The sequence below is a fragment of the Ornithodoros turicata genome, unplaced genomic scaffold, assembly GCF_037126465.1.
Source record: "Ornithodoros turicata isolate Travis unplaced genomic scaffold, ASM3712646v1 ctg00001180.1, whole genome shotgun sequence".
Classification (NCBI taxonomy): domain Eukaryota; kingdom Metazoa; phylum Arthropoda; class Arachnida; order Ixodida; family Argasidae; genus Ornithodoros; species Ornithodoros turicata.
The window spans coordinates 119,843-142,606 of NW_026999492.1; the positions used below are offsets into that span (position 1 = coordinate 119,843).

General features: G+C 47.1%; 1 protein-coding gene across 1 annotated transcript; it reads right to left on the bottom strand.

The window, feature by feature from the left end:
• Nucleotides 1-8: 8 nt before the first annotated feature.
• On the bottom strand, nt 9-20,395 carry LOC135376625 (zinc finger protein 235-like; the record flags this gene model as incomplete). The annotated part of the gene is made up of 7 exons (XM_064609140.1): nt 9-663; nt 852-999; nt 1,047-1,293; nt 3,819-3,892; nt 15,779-15,910; nt 16,030-16,263; nt 20,153-20,395. Coding segments are annotated over 7 exons (1,733 nt in total), but the record flags the coding sequence as incomplete, so codon positions are not given.
• Nucleotides 20,396-22,764: the final 2,369 nt, after the last annotated feature.

Genomic DNA, 22,764 nt, shown 5'->3' on the forward strand with positions numbered 1-22,764 from the left:
GCTCAAGCTTAGCACTGCAGGTCCAGGACAGAGATCGCACTTGTATGGCGTCTCTTGTGTTTGCGATGCTGCAGGTTTGTGCTCAAGCTGAACTCTGCGGCACCTAGATAGCACTTGAGTGTTTTCTTTCCTGTGTGCGCCAGTTTGCGATGCTGCAGGTTCAAGCTGAACTCTGCTGCACCTAGATAGCACTTGAGTGGTTTCTTTCCTGTGTGCGCCCGTTTGCGATGCTGCGGGTTCGTACTCAAGCTGAACTCTGCGGCACCTAATAGCACTTGAGTGGTTTCTTTCCTGTGTGCGCCAGTCAGCAATGCTGCAGGTTCCTGCTCAAGCTGAACTCCGCGGCACCTATATAGCACTTGAGTGGTTTCTTTCCAGTGTGCGCCCGTTTGCGATGCTGCAGGTTCAAGCTGAACTCTGCGGCACCTAGATAGCACTTGAGTGGTTTCTTTCCTGTGTGCGTCCGTTTGCGATGTTGCAGGTCCTTGGTCAGGCTGAACTCTGCAGGACAGAGATCGCACTTGTATAGCTTCCCTCCTGTGTGTCTGCTTGCGATGCTGCAGGTTCATGCTCAAGCTTAGCACTGCAGGTCCAGGACAGAGATCGCACTTGTATGGCGTCTCTTGTGTTTGCGATGCTGTAGGTTCGTGCTCACGCTGGACCCTGCAGGACAGAGATCGCACTTGTGTGGCTTCTCTTCAAGTGGGCACTCGTTTGTGATGCTGCAGGTTCGTACTCACGCTGAACTCTGCAGGACAGTCATCGCAACTGCGTGGCTTCTCTCATGTGCACATCCGTTTGTGATGCTTAAGGGTTGTGCTCAGCTCAACTCTACAGGACAGATATCGCACCAGCGTGGCTTCTCTTCTGTGTGCGTCCGTTTGCGACGCTGCAGGTTCTTGGTCAGGCTGACCTCTAGAGGACATAGGTTGCGGTTGTATGGCTTCACTGCTATGTATGTCCTTTTGCGGTGCTGCAGGTTCGTGCTGAAGCTTAGCGCTGCAGGACAGAGGTCGCACTTTTGTGGCGTCTCTTTTGTTTCCGACGCTGCCGGTTTGTGTTCAGGATGAACTCTGCAGGACAGAGATCGCTCTTGTGTGACTTCTCTCTTGTGTGCGCCCATTTGCGTTGCTGCATGTCCTTGGTCAGGCTGAACTCTGCAGAACAGAGACGCGCTTGTATAGCTTCCCTCCTGTGTATCTGTTTGCGATGCTGCAGGTTCATGCTCAAGTTTAGCACTGCAGGTCCAGGACAGGCATCGTACTTGTATGGCGTCTCTTGTTGTTTGCAATGCTGTAGGATTCGGGATTTTTATTTATACCCAAATACATTACAGAATATAAGGTAACACTGCTACACCTCACATGTGCAGTCATGGAGTATACGCAACAAAATAAAGCAAATAACGTGCGATGCGCATCCTGCAGGAGTTATAGTCTCAACACTGATACTTGAACAGGCAAGACAGGAAATTAACGTGACAAACAAGGAATTACTAGCACAGACACACAGTCCACATAAAGCTTGTGAAGAATATACAACTACTGACTTGAGTTCTTAATACGTGACAAAACATAAATAACTGTACACGATGTCATTAAAGAAGCATAGCTCTATAGCTCAGACAGAAGGTCCTTCAAACACTTTAAAAATGCAAAGTTATGATTTTATTTTCTTAAACTTCCAGGACGAGAATTCCAAATTTTTGGACCAATGTAGCTTAGCCTGTGTTGTCCGCAGATATGCAGGACCTTCTCAACCTGTGTCGAATATGGGAAACGCTGAAGGCATTCGCTTTAGCCAAGAGAAATAAAAAATAATGAAATTTGCTGCATCACCTACCGTGTCAACATTTCAGCTCCACAATTTCGAGCTGGATTCATTGATTCGTACACCTACCTAGATGTAATGATTGAAAACAGAAAGGACTACTTACACCAACACGAGCTAAGCATCATCCGCAAAACCAACCAAAAGAAAGGCCAAATTTGGCATCTATCACGTCACTCATACCAATCATATGACGTCAGAAAACTGCTATGGAAGACCACTGCCGCGCCTGCGGCCACGTATGCCAACGATACAATAAAACAACAGGAGCAGAAACAACGAGAGATTGGGAAGTGGATTCTCCATGCAATCCAGGGTGATTTGGGATGGTCAACGTATTTGTTCCGGGAAGCGCGATCGAAGAGCCGGTACCTAGGTTTGCTAGTCCACAGGCCCAATGACACTTATAACACGAGTATTTCGCTTCGGTACACGAACGTCCGCAATAATTGAATAAAAAGAATAAACCGTATTCGCCGCATCTACAGCAAGGATACCAACGGTCAACTGGTCAAAAACGAGTACGAATGGAACAGGAAAATAAGAACGGAGATGAACCATATCTGGCACTGAACTGTAACGAAAAAGAACAGTATGAGCAATTATGCAGCAAACAAGTTGGCTCCTGCCCCCAAGAAATGGTACAAAGGAGACGGAGCCAGTGGCCACTTCTTTCAGCCCAAACGGAATCACTACGGGAGAGGAAAAGACCCCCATATGTATCTTATGTGACGCAGGAGAAGAAGAGGATATTAAACATTTCCTGCTAAGATGACCGGCACCCCATACGACCCCCTCGTTGAAACTGACCGCACCCGTTCTCGGCTTCCACCCAAACAGCGAGGAGATCATCCTGAAAACAAAACGCCGTCTACTGAACAAGAGACAACTGATGTTCTGAGGCTGGAACAACATAGAAGGGACAAATACATACAAAGAGAGTGGCTGGTTTGTCCCTTCAGATGACGCACCCTTGGAAGTCGCTGAGGAGGCGTGTTAGCTTAGCTCACTTGGTATAGCCCTGGGGCCGGATTCATAAACAGTTCGCACGACAAAAATTGTCGCAAGTCCGTCGTAAGACAACGTTGCGATAAAGTGCGGATTCACGAAGCGCGGGCGTCGTAAGATCGTCATAAGTTACGGCGAAATCCTAAGAGAGCCCCCGAGCTGTCGTAAGTCAATCAACAGCAAACATGGCTGCCTACTTTGGCCGCTGTGGATTTCGAACAGTTGGAACCGCGACGAGGTTTGCGACGTGAGAGGGCTTGTTGGAAACGTGTGACCTTGTCTGACGTCTCCGAGAGCCACTTGCTACGCTACCATAGGATGTCAAGTGCTGGGATTCGTATAGCCTGTGCGACGTGTTGGCTTCCTCCTTGAGGTGACCAGCTGATCGGTGCCACGCTATTCGCGGGGACGTGCAGGTGATGGTTGCGTTTCTTTTTTATTCAAGTGGAGGCTTCCAGTTGGTGATTGGAGATTTGGCGGCCGTGAAACAAAGCAGTTGTTCCCGCATCGTCGTTGGTGTAACAAGTGCAGTGTGGACGCTCAAATGAAGTTCATTCGCACACCGAGTGAACTTCTAAAAAACACCCTGGGTAAATTATGTTTGGTCATGTCCAAGCAGTTGTCATGCAATGTACCGTAAGCAAGGTCCTTCTCTATGAACATTCCGTATACGTGTGCATATTCTGAAATTGTGCAGGAGGAGTGCCCGGGGGATGGAAAGTGTGGTTGTTTTAGAAAACACATTTATGTCTGAATACGCTCCTAAATAATTTTGTAACTGAAGTCAACTAAATAAATGAAGATTCCACATACTTATGCACGCAGTCTATTCACTGTTGCCATGGTTTAAGCTGCCCCTGCTCAAACATGAGTCCTTGCTTGACCATGAGGCGGACGCCTGAGGCTGCTGAGCAGGCTCTACATAGATATCATCAACAGTCGCTTTTTCTGAAGGTGAGTACACATGCGAGAAAACGTACCCCCTGAAAGAGGCGTCGTTGGACATGGTCGATGGGATGGGCCTGGATTGGTGAGTTCTTGTGCTGAGTCAGAGCTGAGCACAGCATTCTCAGCGAATTAATTAACACAAGTTTGTGGTGAGGGTGTTTGGTGCACTCATCCCCCCTCACACAAACACCAATATCGAAACTGCCAGGACTATCATGGACAGCAGTTCGGTCAATGGCCCCAACCACTCTTTCCTCCAGTATCGTCACCGGTACTAGCCGCGCTGCGGTCTACACTTGCTCCTGACGTTTGAAATTAATATAGTTGTGGATGTTATGAAATTTCATAACCGTCCTTTCCTTTCCTCTCTGTAATATCCATCCTAACAACTATTGTAATTCCCAGTGAACCCTCCCATTGTGCTGTTCCTGCGAACGTCCACATCGTATACCTCTCTTTTGCTCGAACTTTTAAAGTCTGTCCACTTCTACTTCTGCAAAGTTCCGTGTAATTCCCGAAACCGCGAAGAGGGCTGCAGTGATGTGCTTAGGGACCTTTTGCTTGTCTTTAGCTCCTGCTGCTCCATTTCCACTGGCGTCGATAGCGTTTTTGTTTGTTTTGTACCCTTCCACGAGGGTCTCTATCTCGCTCTCCGTAAAATTCGGCCGGTGGACACGCTTTGAGGCCCGATGAATGCTTTCTATATCAACTTCAGAACACACTTCTGAAAATACCGAGCGATTTTGTTGACAAACACCGTGGCATGTGGCATAGGATACAACGGGCCCCATTGGTTGAGCTGACGTCGTTGCTATAACAATAACATAACCTCGGGCCCCATCGCTCATTAATCCCACGGTCACATTTCAGGAAGCACGTCAGCTGCTCTTTCTTGCTCGTTCTGTCCATCGTGAAACTCCCTCTCCTTTGCGATCCTTTCGTGAATACTGAACCCCGCGATTTGCGACGATGTCTTACGACGGTTGTAGACTACGACATCGTAGCGAATCTTACGAACTTGTTTGTGAATCCGACCCCTGTACCGGTAATCCAGAAGATGTGGGTTCGAGTCCTACAGCTGGCTAACCTTTTCAGTGACTTTCATCTTTCAGCCTTCTACTGACTCGGGAGAAAGCCACACAACAGATAACCAGGGGTCGGATTCACAAACAAGTTCGTAAGATTCGCTACGATGTCGTAGTCTACAACCGTCGTAAGACATCGTCGCAAATCGCGGGGTTCAGTATTCACGAAAGGATCGTAAAGGAGAGGGAGTTTCACGATGGGCAGAACGAGCAAGAAAGAGCAGCTGACGTGCTTCCTGAAATGTGACCGTATAGGATTAATGAGCGATTGGGCCCGAGGTTATGTTATTGTTATAGCAACGACGTCAGCTCAACCAATGGGGCCTGTTGTATCCTATGCCACATGCCACGGTGTTTGTCAACAAAATCGCTCGGTATTTTCAGAAGTGTGTTCTGAAGTTGATATAGAAGTCACTCATCGGGCCTCAAAGCGTGTCCACCGGCCGAATTTTACGGAGAGCGAGATAGAGACCCTCGTGGAAGGGTACAAAACAAACAAAAACGCTATCGACGCCAGTGGAGATGGAGCAGCAGGAGCTAAAGACAAGCAAAAGGTCCCTAAGCACATCACTGCAGCCCTCTTCGCGGTTTCGGGAATTACACGGAACTTTGCAGAAGTAGAAGTGGACAGACTTTAAAAGTTCGAGCAAAAGAGAGGTATACGATGTGGACGTTCGCAGGAACAGCACAATGGGAGGGTTCATTGGGAATTACAATAGTTGTTAGGGTGGATATTACAGAGAGGAAAGGAAAGGACGGCTATGAAATTTCATAACATTCACAAGTATATTAATTTCAAACGTCAGGAGCAAGTGTAGACCGCAGCGCGGCTAGTACCGGTGACGATACTGGAGGAAAGAGTGGTTGGGGCCATTGACCGAACTGCTGTCCATGATATTCCTGGCAGTTTCGATATTGGTATGTGTGTGAGGGGGGATGAGTGCACCAAACACCCTCACCACAAACTTGTGTTAATTAATTCGCTGAGAATGCTGTGCTCAGCTCTGACTCAGCACAAGAACTCACCAATCCAGGCACATCCCATCGACCATGTCCAACGACGCCTCTTTCAGGGGCTACGTTTTCTTCCATGTGTACTTACCTTCAGAAAAAGCGACTGCGAATGATATCTATGTAGAGCCTGCTCAGCAGCCTCAGGCATCCGCCTCATGGTCAAGCAAGGACTCATGTTTGAGCAGGGGCATTCAGAGTAAAACCACGCACAGAACCACAAGCATACTGTACCTCCTCATGCTTCGTCACGTGCATTCACAGTGTACAGTCAATTGAGTCAATAATTATATGCCTGTCTTCTCAGATTAGTGTGTGCATGGCATTTCATGAAGGCGTCAAGATGACAGCCGCACTGGGGCAGAGGAAGTTTTGGAGACTCACAAGAAAACTGAGAAACATTTAGCAGGCCTGCTTGTCCTGCAATGCGAATGCTTGCCATATAGAGCAGCATAAGTATGGGGTGAACACATTGCCAGGTGGCAGCTTAAACCATGGCAACAGTGGAATCTTCATTTATTTAGTTGACTTCAGTTACAAAATTATTTAGGAGCGTATTCAGACATAAACGTGTTTTCTAAAACAACCACACTTTCCATCCCCCGGGCACTCCTCCTGCACAATTTCAGAATATGCACACGGATACGGAATGTTCATAGAGAAGGACCTTGCTTACGCTACATTGCATGACAACTGCCTGGACATGACCAAACATAATTTACCCAGGGTGTTTTTTACAAGTTCACTCGGTGTGCGAATGAACTTCATTTGAGCGTCCACACTGCACTTGTTACACCAACGACGATGCGGGAACAACTGCTTTGTTTCACGGCCGCCAAATCTCCAATCACCAACTGGAAGCTTCCACTTGAATAAAAACGAAACGCAACCATCACCTGCACGTCCCCGCGAATAGCGTGGCACCGATCAGTTGGTCACCTCAAGGAGGGAGCCAACACGTACGTCGCACAGGCTATACGAATCCCAGCACTTGACATCCTATGATAGCGTAGCAAGTGGCTCTCGGAGACGTCAAACAAGGTCACACGTTTCCAACAAGCCCTCTCACGTCCCAAACCTCGTCGCGGTTCCAACTGTTCGAAATCCACACCGGCCAAAGTAGGCAGCCATGTTTGCTGTTGATTGACTTACGACAGCTCGGGGGCTCTCTTAGGATTTCGCCGTAACTTATGACGATCTTACGACGCCCGCGCTTCGTGAATCCGCACTTTATCGCAACGTTGTCTTACGACGGACTTGCGACAATTTTTGTCGTGCGAACTGTTTATGAATCCGGCCCCAGAGACAGTAACCATACATCAAACTAACTTGAAGAACGTTACCGCAACACCTAGGAGGGTGGTGCCCGTATGGGCTCCAGATTTCGAAACCGGAACCCATAACTCAAAGGGACAAAAGGCATGAAGACATGAAGCCCATGGTTAATCCGGTAACCAAGCCAAACATATCGGAATCAACTAAGGGAATCCGAAAACCAGCGACATCTCCCGAACAACGCTGTCGTTCAATCCTCTTTTTCTAGATAGTTTTTTTGTCTAGTCTCTTGCTTAGGATACCTGCCCTGTTTCAAAAGAAATGGAGTGACCCTGAACCTACCAGAATTTTGTTTCCGCCATCTTTGAGTCTCCCAACATGGCTGGATCTTTACACAAACCTGCGTATAGCAGTGCTACCATCCGCTATGCTTCAAACTTGTGCGATTCCACTATGTTATTTGCGTGGTGAAGGGAATGGTTCTATAGGGAACACAAACCAAGCACGTGTGCTTCAAAAGCCCGTATTGCTGATCGTGTCGAAAGCACTGAGATTACCGATTGCACCGCGACGGTGCATCCCATACCATCCCAGGTTATCCCATGGTCCAGGTTATCCAGGGTCCCATGTGTTATCCCATCCCAGGATAAATTAGACAGTTCAGTACATCCCATCCAAGAAGTACAGTTTGTGTGTCGTAAACAACAGAATCATTTAGTACATACTAAATGCTTGGTAGGACTGCAATTGACACGAAACCCGCTGTAGTGTTCCCAGTTATGCACTGGTATGAAATGTGATCCTTTTCAGCTCGGTGAATCTGAGTTTCCATATGAACATCGCACACGACTGTCATGTTAGGTTGTACGGCATCTAATGTGACTGCTTACTAGACAGAGAGCCTCCCTGAAGCTCTGCACTCCCACTGTTTGAATCGTTAATTAATCCATTAATTGGGCTTTTACGTGATGAGACAAACTGAGATCATGAGCGAAGTGAATTGTTTTTGTGTGACAACACTTCATACTTGGGCAAACGTGTCGCATAATATATATTTTACAGTCACCCTCCACGGTTTTCCTGACACAAAAATGGCTTCCGACCATCAAGAGAAAAGACTATTTAAGCATTGAGAGAGCAAACGTGTGTTCAAAAATGATGATATCATCTGACATATGCCAAGTGAAAGACTGATTCTCTACGAATTTGTGGTGCCAATATCCTTCACACTCAAGAAGCAGAAGTACGAGAGAAAACCACTTAAACGCGTAGCACTCATGGGAAAACTATCGTTAACGTACGTCGATACGAGAAAGGGCCGATAGTTTAACGGCAACTGACCATCGATAGTTGCCGTTTTGTTCGAAATGTTTCTGCTGCACACAGGGCACTAATACAGGGTTCGCCGAGATAAACTTCGGGGTTGGTAACGAAGGTAAAACAAATAAGAACAGTGTGGGGAAGCTGAAGTCCATGTTACAGGACGCATTACGTCCAAAAATTTTATGTCGATGATGCCACTCGGTCCGTTTCTCTGCGGAAAAATAGTTGAAATTAGAAAGGAAGTGTCTAGATGTCTGTCGGACGGACTACATCGGAGTCCGCCGGCTCAACATTTTGTCGTGTTAGATCAAGTCAGTTTAGGTTAGGTTAGTGTTAGGTTAGTTTATTCCAGTCAGGTTAGTGCAAGTTAGCTTCGTGCAGCTCTAGGTTAGGTTAGTTAGGTTAGGAAACAGTCTAGTTCCTCATACCACGGACCATCTTACGGACCCCGCTGCATAAAGAATCGGGTCCGTTCGACGAACCTCTAGACACAGCCAATTAAAAAGGCGCCGCTGCCTAACATTTCCAGTCGGCTATACCTGTGTTTCAGTTCTTTCCGTCAGACGGCGAAACGGTCGTACGCGGCGTTGCAGACGACATCGAAACCAAGTGAACAAGTGGAACTGAATGTAGAGCCGTACTCTGCAACGTCGCGTATGACCGTTTCGCCGTCTGACGGAAAGAAGCTGAAACACAGGTATAGCCGATTGGAAGTGTTAGACAGCGGCGCTTTTTTTTTTTTTTCGCGATTTATCCGTAGCGAAACGGGCCAAGTGGTAGTATCGACATAAAATTTGGGGGCATAATACGTCCTCTAACGTCTACTTTAGCTTCCCGAAACTGTTCTCATTTGTTTCATCTTCGTTACAAACCCCGAAGTTTATCTTGGCGAGCCCTGTAGTTCTCACATGAATTGTATTGAACCGCCTAAATATGTCCTGGGGAGGGATGACAAAAGAATGCAATGACAGCGAAGCAATTACCACGCTCCACCAATGCTTCTAATGCAGCATTTGCGGCATGCAGGCATTTGAAGCACTCTCACATGGTTTGAATTCCATTCTAAACGCCTCGTCTCACCACGTGAGTAACACAGTGGAACAGCACATGTGTCAGGCATGACACGTGGTAGAACTGGTGCACGAGAGTCGTGTGTATTGCTCAGGTCGCGTTGGCGCCGCCAACGTGGCGAAATTAGAGAGATTTCCGCACATGCTACAAGAGGGCGCTTGGTTCCGCAAAAACTATTCGATGGATACGCGAGGAAACCTTACGCTTCAAAAACTGAGAACGTCCATTAACAACAACAGAGAAAACAGTACTTGGTTTGTACGAAGATATCCTTAGCATGCTCCGTGGAGCTCTTCTCTGTGCTATTAGAAGTGGTCGAGGTTGAAGGGCAGCTCGATACGTTAACCCGCACACGTGTAATGCGTAATCTAAATGTGATTCAATGAACACATGTAAAATTAAGTATAATTAAGTAAAATTAAAATTAGTTGAAATTAGTTAATTGAAAGCAAGTAAAATTAAGTATAGCGGTTAAGTATAGCAAGAAAATGCCTAGCTCTGAACGGCATATATACCTAGATGAAAGAACGAATAACTGCGAGACACTCGACATGCAGATAAACACGAAAAAGTTCTCAAACACAGTATAATGGTTTAATAACAAGAAGCCTCCTAGATACCTAACATCTTCTGGAGGGGAAGGAGAGGGAGAGAGGATGAAAGAGAGAAAGATATTTAGGAGGCTTCCTGTTATTAAACCATTACTGCGTTTGAGAACTTTTTCGTGTTTGTCTGCGTCTCCCGTGCCTCTCGGTTATTCGTTCTTTCATCATCGTGCACCAGTCGATCTGCGCCTTCTCCCTTTAGTGCATATAGGGTGAAACGCCTCGGCCAGGTGGCGTGCAAGTTCACTGCGTACAGCGCCACTCGCGGTGGCGGAGTAATTACCGTCTCGCGCCAGCCAGGCCATAGGCGCAGCTGTTTCCAGCGAAAGCAAGTGAACGGCTACTTCTGCGTTGTGCCGCCGTGCTTTCCTATCTATGGCAATGTTGCGTCTATTTTGTGGATTCGGCAAGGTGGAGAACGTGGAAGCATACTTCACAGGAGCGTTATTTTTGAAGATCTAGAGCTGTGTGATGGACAGGTATCACTAAGGAATCAACATTGCCACTACACTCAAATCAAAGTCCAGTTGTTTTGTTTGTGTACAGTCCGAAGGAGACACAGACTGTGGTAGTCACTCGGGATGACTCGTTTCTTTCAGAATTAATCCCAAAGCTAGAGTTTTTTTACATCTCCTCAATGAGCTCAGTGAGACCGAATAAACTTCTGGCTTATATTATCTGAATATCAACATTTGCTTTATTCTGTAGCAATGTTCTAACAACTGAATAAATGATGCTCAAGTGGAAGCCAAAGGTGTGTTACTGATTTCAGTGGTTAAAAGGACAGTCTCATGCCAACACTGTTGTTTTAAAGCCCAACTGAAATTACGTTCCATAGGGTTTTGAGACATATTCACTGCACTGGGATACATTTATTGCAGGTCCCCCAAGGTCGCCATTTTCCCATGTATTTGTTCCTATCTCGATGCGTGCAACGCCGGAGGCCGCCCTTAGATACCCCATTGTTACCAGACGTTGGCTTGCGTGGATGTAGCGCGCTCAAGATCCAGTTGAAGCACAATCCAAGCCAGGCCAAGTCACCGTAGGAGAAATTGACGACTGCAGCGCCTGCGGGGCCTTGTACGACAGGTACGCTATGTGATGCACGCAGCTGTGCACTAGATCCTTCCGATCGCTCAACACGTTTAAAAACGGACCAAAAAGTGAAACACGACAGAGAAAGTTGTTATACGCGTTTTATTTGGACATATAAAGACTAGATTCATTCGCAGAAACAACAAAAACATTTTGCCGCTAAACTTAGCGCGCCGAAGTGATCCGGAACGGCAACAGTGGGGTATCTAGTGGCGGCCTTCTTCGTTGCACGCTTTTCCGAGGTGAGTTTGGGGGACCTGATTTATTGGACTGGAGTGCACGAGTTGATGATAGGACGCTCAGGACCTGTCCTCGCTACAAAAGCTATGCCGCTCAGGGGTTTTCACTGTCAGAACGAAAGACAGGAAGTCGCCCGTGCGGATGAAGTTTGGTGCCAGCTTTTTTTTGTTGGCCTTCTTTTCTTTTTGTGGTCGTAATACCCTCTACTACAAAAAAAAATTATTTTCTCCTGTATACGAAAAAACACCCAGATTTTTTAATATGTTGTAGAGGAAGGCTCGTTCTATAAACTGCGTTGGTTTCAGGCGTATCTTCCGACCTCTTCATTGTGTGTTTTACGCTCGATTGTAGCGAATTTTGGAAAAATCGCATACTTCCTCTTTTTTTCCTGCAATGACTATGAAAGTTACGTTTTGGCGATTTTTCCTGTTGAAGTATTCCTTGGTGCCTTGGCAGGAAAAAAATATTCCTTAAAATTTTATGGTTTGATTGTCCACAAAAAAATCGCGAAGTAGGAGGAAAATTGCGAAACTTCCGGCCTTTGTATACCAGCACCGATTACAGCACGACAGCCGGGATTTGGATGTTGTGTAGAGCATAGTTTCCTCTATCCGCAAAAGAAAACCACACAGTTCTAGGTGCTTTCTATGAGCCGCACCTGCCGTTCACGCCAGGCACGGTTTTCACCAGCGCTGCGAACTTTTGCTCGTGTCTACCACTCGCCACATTGAGATTTGGGAAGAAATGTTTCGTGGTGTGTCGTTTTGCACTGTTAGAGACTGCTAAAAAATTTTTCGTAAAAACTCGGGATCGTTTTGTGGGGGCCGAGCAGGTCAGCTGGATCATTTCGCGTGGAATCGCCCAGCAGCACACTCCGCCATACACGGGACGGTAGTTTCGCCATCCGTCGACAGGGGAGAAATTGGCGCTGGCGTCATTCCGCTAAACTCCAGGCGCGCACCCCTATAGAGCTTGCGACAATTTCTAACATCAGCAACATGAGAGAACTGATGTCGATTCTGTTGTATGATTGTGTGTACGAGTGAGAAAAATGTAAGAATGAAAGGGGGATGAGTGAGAGAGAGTGGTTGATTTGTCCCTTCAGATGGACGTGCCCTTGGAAGTCGCTGGGGAGGTGTGTTAGCTTAGCTCAATTGGTAGAGCCCTGGACCAGTAATCTAGATGATGTGGGTTCGAGTCCTACAGCTGGCTAAGCTTTTCAGTGACTTCCTTCTTTCATCAGCAACATGCTCTGTGCCAGCTAAGATGTTCATGGAAGCGAAATTCCTAGAACTCTTACTGAACAAGCTCTTGTCTGCACATGAGATAAAAAGGAAACACTTAATTTATCGGTATTTAAGCATTTCTGATGGGGATGGAATATACGTAACGTAGTTAGATTGGGAGAAATTTGGGGCCTATTTATTGATGACAACCATAATGACATAGATGGGTAGAAATCCAGCGAACCGGTAGAGATGTAGGAAGGGAGTTGCCTCAGGACAGAAGCCGCCGATATTTCAAACAGAGACTGTTCTTCTTCTGGGCACCGTCCTCATCATTGGCATGGTATTTAAAGGGTTAGGTGTGACGCGTAGGTTCATGCGAATTGTGGGTCAACAGCCGGGAGGAAGAAAGGGTCCGTACGGGCTTCTACGGCCGGAGTGAATGGATGCTTTGTTAGAGTATGGAGGGGATTATGTGAACGTAGTGATCTAGGCGACAGACCGGTTACAGAAAAATGGAAGGTTCATGAACACGTGGACGAAACGGGACAACAGACAAGAATTGGCAAGCATAGTGAAAGATAAGGAGGTTAGTGGTTACGTGGTTACTGGAATTTTTCCCCACGTAACCACTAACCTCCTTAACTTTCACTATGCTTGCCAATTCTTGTCTGTTGTCCGGTTTCGTCCACGTGTTCGTGAACCTTTCATTTTTCTGTAACCGGTCTGTAGCCTGGATCACTACGTTCACATAATCCCCTCCATACTCTAACAAAGCAGCCATTCACTCCGGCCGTAGAAGCCCGTACGGACCAGTCTTGGGTAGTAACTAAGTTACTTTTAACTTGTAACTGTAACTAGTTACTTTTGGGGGTAACTAGTTACAGTAACTAGTTACATTTGCAGAGAAGTAGCTTTTAACTGTAACTAGTTACTATTTTTGTGAAAGTAACTGCAAAATGTTACTCGTTACACGAATAAATGTCGTTCCTTTTTTTTTTCTTTACTCTACCTCCCCCTACTTCCCCCTAACAAGGTCTTGCTTCCTTTTATCCGTAATCGGTATGTGCCCCGTGCCTTGGGCTCTTGACCAAGCAGGGAATTCCAGCTTTGCGAACAGAAATTTGTTGAAGTTAGTGACCCTCAACGGTCGGAGTGAGTCATATGTGAGTAATAGTGTCACTGCCCTAGCACGGGATCCTGCCCCCCTGTGGATGTGGACAAGGGAATGATCATGCACAAAGAGAAACTTTCCGGTCAGCTCACTTGCGCTCCGACCAGTGCAATGGCCAATCCTGCTCCGGTTGCTGCTACCATAAGCTTCCGTGGCCGCTCTATGAAGCAACCTTCGAGTTTTTATCATGGAAGGACGAGAATAATTTAACTGTAAAGTGCAAGCTATGGAATAAGACGTACTCGGCAAGCAGGACGTCAACTTCAAACCTGAAAAAGCATCTTGAGACGAGTTCCTTGTTCTTGCGTATGTCTCTCTCTCTCTACACGTTACGAAACATGTGCGTATCACCGTGCTCTTCTTTTTCACGCGAGATCGCATGCACACGTCGTATTTTTCCGTGTGGGATAACCGCGTATTAACTTATACTGCTTCTGGATAAGTGCAAGACAACTTTTATTGCACTTGAGTAAATGTAAATAAATGTATGTTTTTAACAATTGTATCACCCTCTCATGGACATTTTTATAAAAAGTAACTGTAATGTAACTAAGTTACTTTCTCTCAGTAACTGTAATTGTAACTAGTTACTCGACCAAGAAAGTAACTATAACTGTAACTTAGTTACTATTTTTGTCAGATAAACTGTAACTGTAACTCAGTTACTTTTTAGAAGTAACTTACCCAAGACTGGTACGGACCCTTTCTTCCCCCCGGGCTGTTGACCCACAATTCGCATGAACCTTTAAACGCGTCACACCTGACCCTTTAAATACCATGCCAATGATGAGGACGGTGCCCAGAAGAAGAACAGTCTCTGTTCGAAATATCGGCGGCTTCTGTCCTGAGGCAACTCCCTTCCAACCATACTGAGAGTTTTTCCAGAACGATGTTGGCCTCTCGAAACAGTCCTTAATTTGTGTCGTCTGCATGAAGCGTACACTCTTTGGTGAGAAAGTGTGATAAGTCATTATAAAGGTTAAGAAAAGGGAGGGACCCAAAATGGAAGCATGAATGGTTCGTGCCAAAGCTGAGCTCCGCAGGACAGGGATCACACTTGTGTTGCATGTCACCTATATGTGTGTGTGTGTGTGTGTGCACACGTGCTTGCGATTGCTTTTCTTTGTGAGCTGTTTGGTCCCAACGGTCTTAGGCAACTGGCAAGCATTTCGATTCACCCTCTCCATTGTTTCGCGCATTTTCCGTTGTGGTGACTTTTTGTGCTTTAAAATTCTGTGATCAATGTTTGTTGTGGGAAGTTAGAGCAACAAAGAATGATAAATCGTTAGCTCATGCCGCAGGGCAGTTGAGTATGAATACAAGTGACGCCACGGGACTGCTTTTGGTCTGTAGCTCGGCCCAAGCCTGGCACAATGCCGGCTGACCAACGCTTGGCAACTCATTGGCCAGTGTACAGACCCGTACTAAGAAACGAGCTTGTTGGCCAGCATGGTGCCAACCAAGGCAAGCTATAAGTCAGCCAAACAGTTGCCAAGCTTGGCCCGACCTGTGATTATTGCACGGGAGGACCTAGATTGCACTCCTGCGGTTTCTCTGCTACGTGTGTCCATTTGTGACGCCGAAGGTACCTGGGGGCTTAATCGCTTCATCGTCGTTACGGTCGTTATAAGCTAACGAGCGGCGGGAAATTCAAAAAGGTGGGCACGTGACACATTGCGCGTGACGTGTACCACGGCCTTCACGTATCGCGCGAAGAGCGCCGTGCACGTGCTTTATCACGTGCCCACCTTTTTAAATTTCCCTGCCGCCTTTTTGAATTTCCCGCCACTCGTTACCTTGTAACGACCGTAACGACGATGAAGCGATTAAGCCCCCTGGTCTGGGTGAACTCTGCAGGGCAAAGATTGCACTTGTATGGCCTCTCACCCGTGTGCGCCCAACTGTGTTCGCGTAGCAGCGAGTTCCTGCTGAACACCGCAGAACAAATATCGCACTTGTACGGCTTCTCGCCTGCATGTGTCCACGTGTGTAGCCTCAAGTCCTCCTCGCGGCTGAATGCTGCAGGACAGTGGCCGCACTTGTAGGGTTTCTCGGCAGAGTGTGTCTGACTGTGTTTCGTAGCAGCGCGTTCCGGTTGAACGCTGCGGAACAAATATCGCACTTATACGGCTTCTCACCCGCGTGTGTCCATGGATGTCGCCGGAAGGATTTCTCGCGGCTGAATGCTGCAGGACAGGGGCCGCACTTATAGGGTATCTCGCCAGTGCGCTCCACACTATGGTTCTTGGCACTCAGAGACTGGGAGAATGTAGCTGGAACGAGGTCGCACTTCAGGCCCGTCGGCAACGTTGGATCACAAGCATCATTAGGTTCCTCCTTGACATGGAGCGTGAGGGTGCTTGCTGCTGCATCTGAAAGTTCACAAATGGGACAGTCAGGATTGAGATGGGTTCGTGTCGCGCAGTCAAAACAACAATACTTCCTCAGTGAAATGTCACAGGCGCGGAACCTCAAACGACAAAGATCTAGCAAACTCAGCTGGTCGTTCGACCACACACCAGTGCAGTCAGCGGGTGTAGGGCCTGCACATGAAAGTCGTGCCAGCGCTGCTTACACCGATCCGCCCGGCCGATCACGCTAGACTGTGCCAGTGTCGCCAAAAGTCCAAAACCGCGTTCAACCATCACTGCGCCGCACAGGCAATACTGGTAGCGGGAGAACCTATGCAAGTGGTGTAGAAGATGGAGCCGCGGTCGCAGGACAACTATACTTGGACAAAAAATCTGCGGAATGCCTCAGCGTAAATCTGGGTGTAAGCACTGCTACTGCTTGAGTTGTCTGAACTCGACGAACTTGACTCATTGGGAGCATGCCATGGCGGCCACGTTGAGCGAGTGGAAAGGAGGGTGAGGGGGAACAGAATCGGAACTGGAGAGTGAGTGTTCCGTTCCACGCCGCCGATATCCTCGGTGTGGCCCGACGTGCGCAGATGCAGCGCTTGCAAGCGAGCGACCGGCAGAAAACATGATGCGTGTAGCATTGACACGACCAGTAGAACATGCGCGCTCTTCTTGCAGATTTTGTTGCACCAGAACGACCAGCTGAATTCGTAGTTGTAAGGAGGTACCGATAAAATGTACAAGGATTGCGAATTGAACGTATTAATGCACGAGCTTCTATATCATCGCATTCCTAGCAGCGCGTGAGCACCTTAGAGCTGCTTACTGCACAAGCACAGGCGGCGCCGCAATGCTGTGGTGCTCACGTGCTGCGAAGAACGCGATGAGATAGAAGTTCATGTATTAATACATTCAACTCACAATCCTTGGAAATTTTATCGGTACCTTCTGAACTGCCACGCCGCAGACATACTTTTGGTATTAATACGTGAAACAAAAGTTGCACGCTTCCTCCATAATGTAAAAGCCTGAGTCTGAGAAAGATAAAAAAAAAGAAAAAAAGACGAAGCATTTCTGTCCCATCCCACCCTTTTTGTGCACAACTTGCCGCTCCAATTTTCGTGACTACCATATTTTCCTGTGTATAACGCGCGCCCGTGTATGACGCGCACCCCTAAAAACGCGCACCACAATGTTGTTACAAGCTTCTGTGCTGCCACAAACGTACACAATAAACGAAGACGGTGGTGTCATATATGCGTACGCATTATTTGAAGCACATTTAGTCAAAGCCGTTTAACTCCGATGCAACGGTGTCGGTGTCACATAGTATACTTAGAGAGTGACTTTTTCGGGTTAAATGCCTTTCTCAGAGTCGGGAGGTAAAAATCGGGTGCTATTTTTAAATCTGTAATCCGGGGAGAAATCGGGCGATAGTTTTGCCTTCGGGTGTTATCGGGTGTTTTTGTTTCTCCTCTCATCTATTAAGTCTTTTCCTAATCTCTCTTTTTTGGTCTCTTGTTGTTGTTTTTTTGCGAGCCCCATCTGTGTGCTTGAACAACCCTCTAACTCCTCTCTCTAACCCTCAACTCTCTGGGATTCTGGAGTGGAATGCAAACGCTGACCCCTGCTTTGGTGTCCATAGCTGTCAAGTACCTCTGTGTGTCTCTCAGAAAGTACAATGTTCCTTGTTATGCTAAGCTGCAAAAGTTTTTGGAGTTGTAACCGTGTTCCTTCACACTAAGAGCTAACAGAGAGTATTTTCTGTCTGAACTAGAGCAATTTGCCTTTTACCGCGGAAAAGTGCAGAATTAATATTTCCCTGCTGCCGAATTCAGGATTTGGCGCAGCAGAAAAAGAGGGGCCTTACGCGTGGGTGTATTGCTGGGAACGTAAGTGACCCATTCTTACATGTGTTACACATGGCGACCTTTGTTCGTCTTCAGTGGAAATGTCACTTGAGGATTTCATAGTGACTGGAATTCGGGGAGAAATCGGGTTTAACCCAAATTGGTCAGAGGTCAGTTGGGGGTTGAATAACTGGGCGGAATCGGGTTTAACCGGAAAATGTACCTCCCTAAGTATACTTCAGTCGCTATCCGCTTTCGGTTTGGTGTCCCTTCTCAATCATGCCAGCCTTCTGAAATGAACTTAGGATTATTGACCTTAAGCAGCATCATTAACTTTTGATGAAGTCAGGTGCCTTTTGCTGGTTTGGCCAACTGGCCCTAAGATACAGTCGACTCCCGTTTATCCGGACTTCATTTATCCGGATCCCGCGGTATCCGGACAAAAGGCACGGGAACGGATTTTCCTCCATGTATTTTATTCTCGTTTATCCGGACTTCAGCTTCCGGACTCGGACAAGAATTCCAGGGAACGAAAGTCGAAAATTCTTGTAATCCAGCTTCAGTTATCCGGACTACCGTGAGTAAGAGGAGACGCTGACCCCGCTTCGTCTCCCTTTTCGCTGTGTCGGGGTTATTCCCGTCACACATCAGGGACCTACATTCCTCCGTAGGGGAGACAACCGTGCACGATGACCCCTTTTTCTATTTGTATGCGTTGGGTCACGTTGACCAGTCGAGTCATTTGGAAATATCTGGAGCAACTGTCCGGTTCTAGAGGGAAAAACTCCAACCCGAGGGCTTGCTGCTTACGGCCCGTTTGCCGATGAAGACATTCCCCTAGCTGAGCTGCGATCCCTGATGCAGAGGCTCACTGCGACTGCCGTAGATGATGCTGCGGTTTCTGACTACGTTGACGTTGATAAGGATGATGACGCGTGTGCAGCTATGACTGATGACGGTGTGATTGCTGCTGTTGCCTCCGATGATGTGCAGCAAGACGGTGCCGATGACGCCAGTGAGAAACAAGGCTCCGACATTGACACTTTGCGTCCGCACTGACATTCTTCGAGCAGCGGAACGGCGTGGCTCAACTCTATGCAATTAGCAAAAGTTTGCAGGAATCGAGCGCCTACACTACTATGTAACACCTGTCATTGACGAGATTTCTGTGTTTTAATTAAACCTTGCTATGTAGGATGTTTCTATTCGGTCGTTTCATTTATCCTAATGCCCCGGTATCCGGACGATTTCGCCGGGAACGGCACCGTCCTGATAAACGGGGGTCGACTGTATTTGGGAGAAAGTCACAGCACACCCTGGAAGAGGCTAGAATTTGTACCATCCATGACTTGAAAACCCGAGACGAGGTAGAGGACGATAACAGACAAACACTGTCTCAAAGTGAGCTCTGAGCTGAGTTTGAGACCGTGATTGTGTTTGTCTGTTACCGTCCTCTACCTCGTCTCAGGTTTTCAAGTCATGGATCGTCACCACCTAACTTTCCTTTCGTTAGAATTTGTACGTCACCGACCTGAGAAAGAATTCCAAGAGTCGTCTAGAGGTTCTTCTTTAATGTGGCATGTAAATGATGAGGGCGGAGCTTAGAAGAAGAACATTCTCTGTTTGAAATCTCGGTGGTTCTTGTCCTGAGGCAATTCCCTTCATCTTACGATGAGTTCTTCAAGAATATCTTCAACCTCTTAAGCCTCTTGTTATGCAACTAGTTGTCTGTGACATTGTATTAATTTTTCCCGCATTAATCAATTTCCTGTTTCTTATTTCTAGTTTTTGTGTGTTGATTTGCTTTTTACTGCTCTGTTATCATTTTCATTGTGGTTATGCAATGTTAATGTTAGCCAGTTAATGTCAGTGCAGTTATGTAATGCTGCGTTAATCCATTTCCTCTTTCTTTTTTTACCGTCCTTTTATCGTTTTCATTGCAGCGAAGCCTTCTCCACGTAATGCCACAAGGGCCCAGAAGCACCACAATAAATAAGTAAATAAAATAAATATTCCTGTTAAGTATTCTCCACGTGCTCCAAGTCGCTCACCTCCTAATGCAGAGTGATTTGCAGACTCGCTGCAGTGGTACTGGTGCGGAAACTGACCCCGTTCTGGCAGACACGCAGCATCAGGGGCCTCCAATTTTACCTTCGAGACCCCATTGTTGAACTTTGGGGTCAGCTCCATTTGTGAGAGTCGTGATCCCGGGGAGTGGGGGCTGAACAACACGCGACCGGAACGCGCGGGTATCTCTCGGCTCTTCTTTAGTGAGAAGCCAGCACCTCTTGTCCCTGAAATGATAAAGAAGTAAAATATACGGACAAAGATACTATAAATGAAGATAACGTATTTTCTCGATTATAAGGCAACCTCCTTTTTTATTTTTTCCAAAATCCAGTGTTCCAAATCGGGTGTCGTCTTAGATTCGAATACTGTAAACGTATTTTTATTCGTGATGTATTAAATTTGCGAATTTCACGACCACTAAAAAATCGCGAAAAATTGTACTCGCCAACAAAGCTTCACGTTTATCCCGCGGAAGGTAAGAGCCCCGGAATTTTGAAATTAAACACTCGCGAAGAACTTTGCAAATGAGAGGCTGCATGATCCGCGAAAATTAATACATCGCGAATAAAAATACGTTTACGGTATGCGCGCCACCACGAGGTCAACAGGAGAGAGGCGGGAGCGGGCGACACGATCGGCCAATAGCCCGGTGTGCGACCAATAACACGAGTTGCGGTGTCAGCGCGATGCAAATACGGCAATACGGGCACAATGGGGACGGCATACTGTCATGGCGACAATTTTCGTGGTCCCAAGGAACGCACGTCCCTAGGTTCACAGATCGAGCAGCGCCATCTTTGGAACACGGGCCACCTCAGGGCCATGGTGAATGGAACGACCCAGTGGACATAGCATCGCGAAAAGCACGTCTCCGTCTACGTTCGAACCTCTGCCCCCAGATGGCAATGAAAGTCGACTCCGCCCACGCGTCCTCCCATTGGCGCGCTCCGGGTGGGCGGGGCGCGCGAGGGAGAGGGAAAATCCTAGGTCAGTTCTCTAGAGAATAGTCGATGAGACGTCTAAATACAATAAAATTGTGGGCAACTATATCCAAATCGTGTTTTCTGGCACGTATATTGAAGAATTTATTTCGCGACATCACCGAACTCACGTTATTTATTTAAAGGGACGGTCTCGTAAAGCCGGGGCGATACCGAAACTTAGCCAAAACTAGCTTCACGAGTACTGTACACATACAACCGTCAAAGTTTCATTCGGAATAACCAAGTCGTTTTCGAGGAATTTGTCGAAACGTGCCGTAATAGCAGACGACGAACCGTGCGCTTCTCTCATGCATACGTCACGTATGACGTGGGCCTGCGGGCACGTCGCCGTTGTCATGGTAATTGTAACTTGCAGAAGCACCTTGGGTCGAGTCATCCCCTTTGCTCTCGAAATGGGGACACTGAGGCATATACCTCCGCGAGCGGAGAATGTAGTCCGAGCATTGACTCTGCTGGGTCTTCGATAATGTGGCGCATAATCGGATACGTGGAAGCTAAGTCACGTGTTTTCTTTCGCGATTATTTAATGCGGTTTTTAAATAAACATGCACTCCTTCCCCATGTACGTCGTCAGCGACACTTTATTTCGAAGCATGATCAGTGTGCAAAGGGGAGTGTAATGGAAGCGCGCGTAATATATTTTTGGTCGGAGCTGTAATGCGACCGCGCGCACCGATGGCCGGCGACTTCAGATTTGTGATTGTGGGTGGGGTTGTCCTGCGTCTTTTAACTTGTCTCTGAGGATTAACATAGTTGTTCTAAACCACCATGCTTGCCACGTCTTAGAATGTGCATTTTTCACCTGAGAACTGAAAGAAAATGTACGAGAGTTGCCGCGGTGCCCAGTAACTTCTGAAAGTCGTCTGCTCACGCCGATGCACTAGCGCGCGCAATAGCAGACGATTTCTGTGTCCTATCCACGACCTACTAGATTATAACGACCACGTCAGGCGCACCCCTCCCATGCGCCGCATTTTTGGAAGGCAGCGGTGGCGCTTCTGATCGTCCTTGTTATTGCTTCCTCAACTTCTACAATACTTTGTACTTCAGCTTACCTTAGTATTTCTGTACAAGCTGTGGACTTCCACAGATGTTTAATTCTGAGGTTGATTATTATCATCATTCTACGCGTTTTCATAGGAGCTATCGCTGTCGTCTGCTACGGTTGTCGTACATACGCTTCTGCGAGTTCAAAATTCAAATTTCCATCGTCCAATCGTGCGCCAGTCTGCCAGGGTGCGTCAGTAGCGCCCCTGGCGGATCGTGCGGACAGGCACCTCATAGGGTTTGCTGATTGTGACATGGTCGTTATAATCTAGTAGGTCGTGGTCCTATCACGGACTTTCCCGCAGGGCGACGTGGCTGTTCTTATTGTTGCCAACACAGATCGCGGCATGTTCTGCTATCTTTATCAATTTAATTCGGTTATTTATTAACTGTGGCGTGTTTTGTCGGGTAAATTCGCAGTATTCCATTTTCAACAAAGGGCAATCAAATGGTACACTTTATGAGAGGGGCAGGGGGTACGAGACCGTCCCTTTAATCCAGCACATCACCATAGCAGACGTTAACCGCCGTGATCAACACGT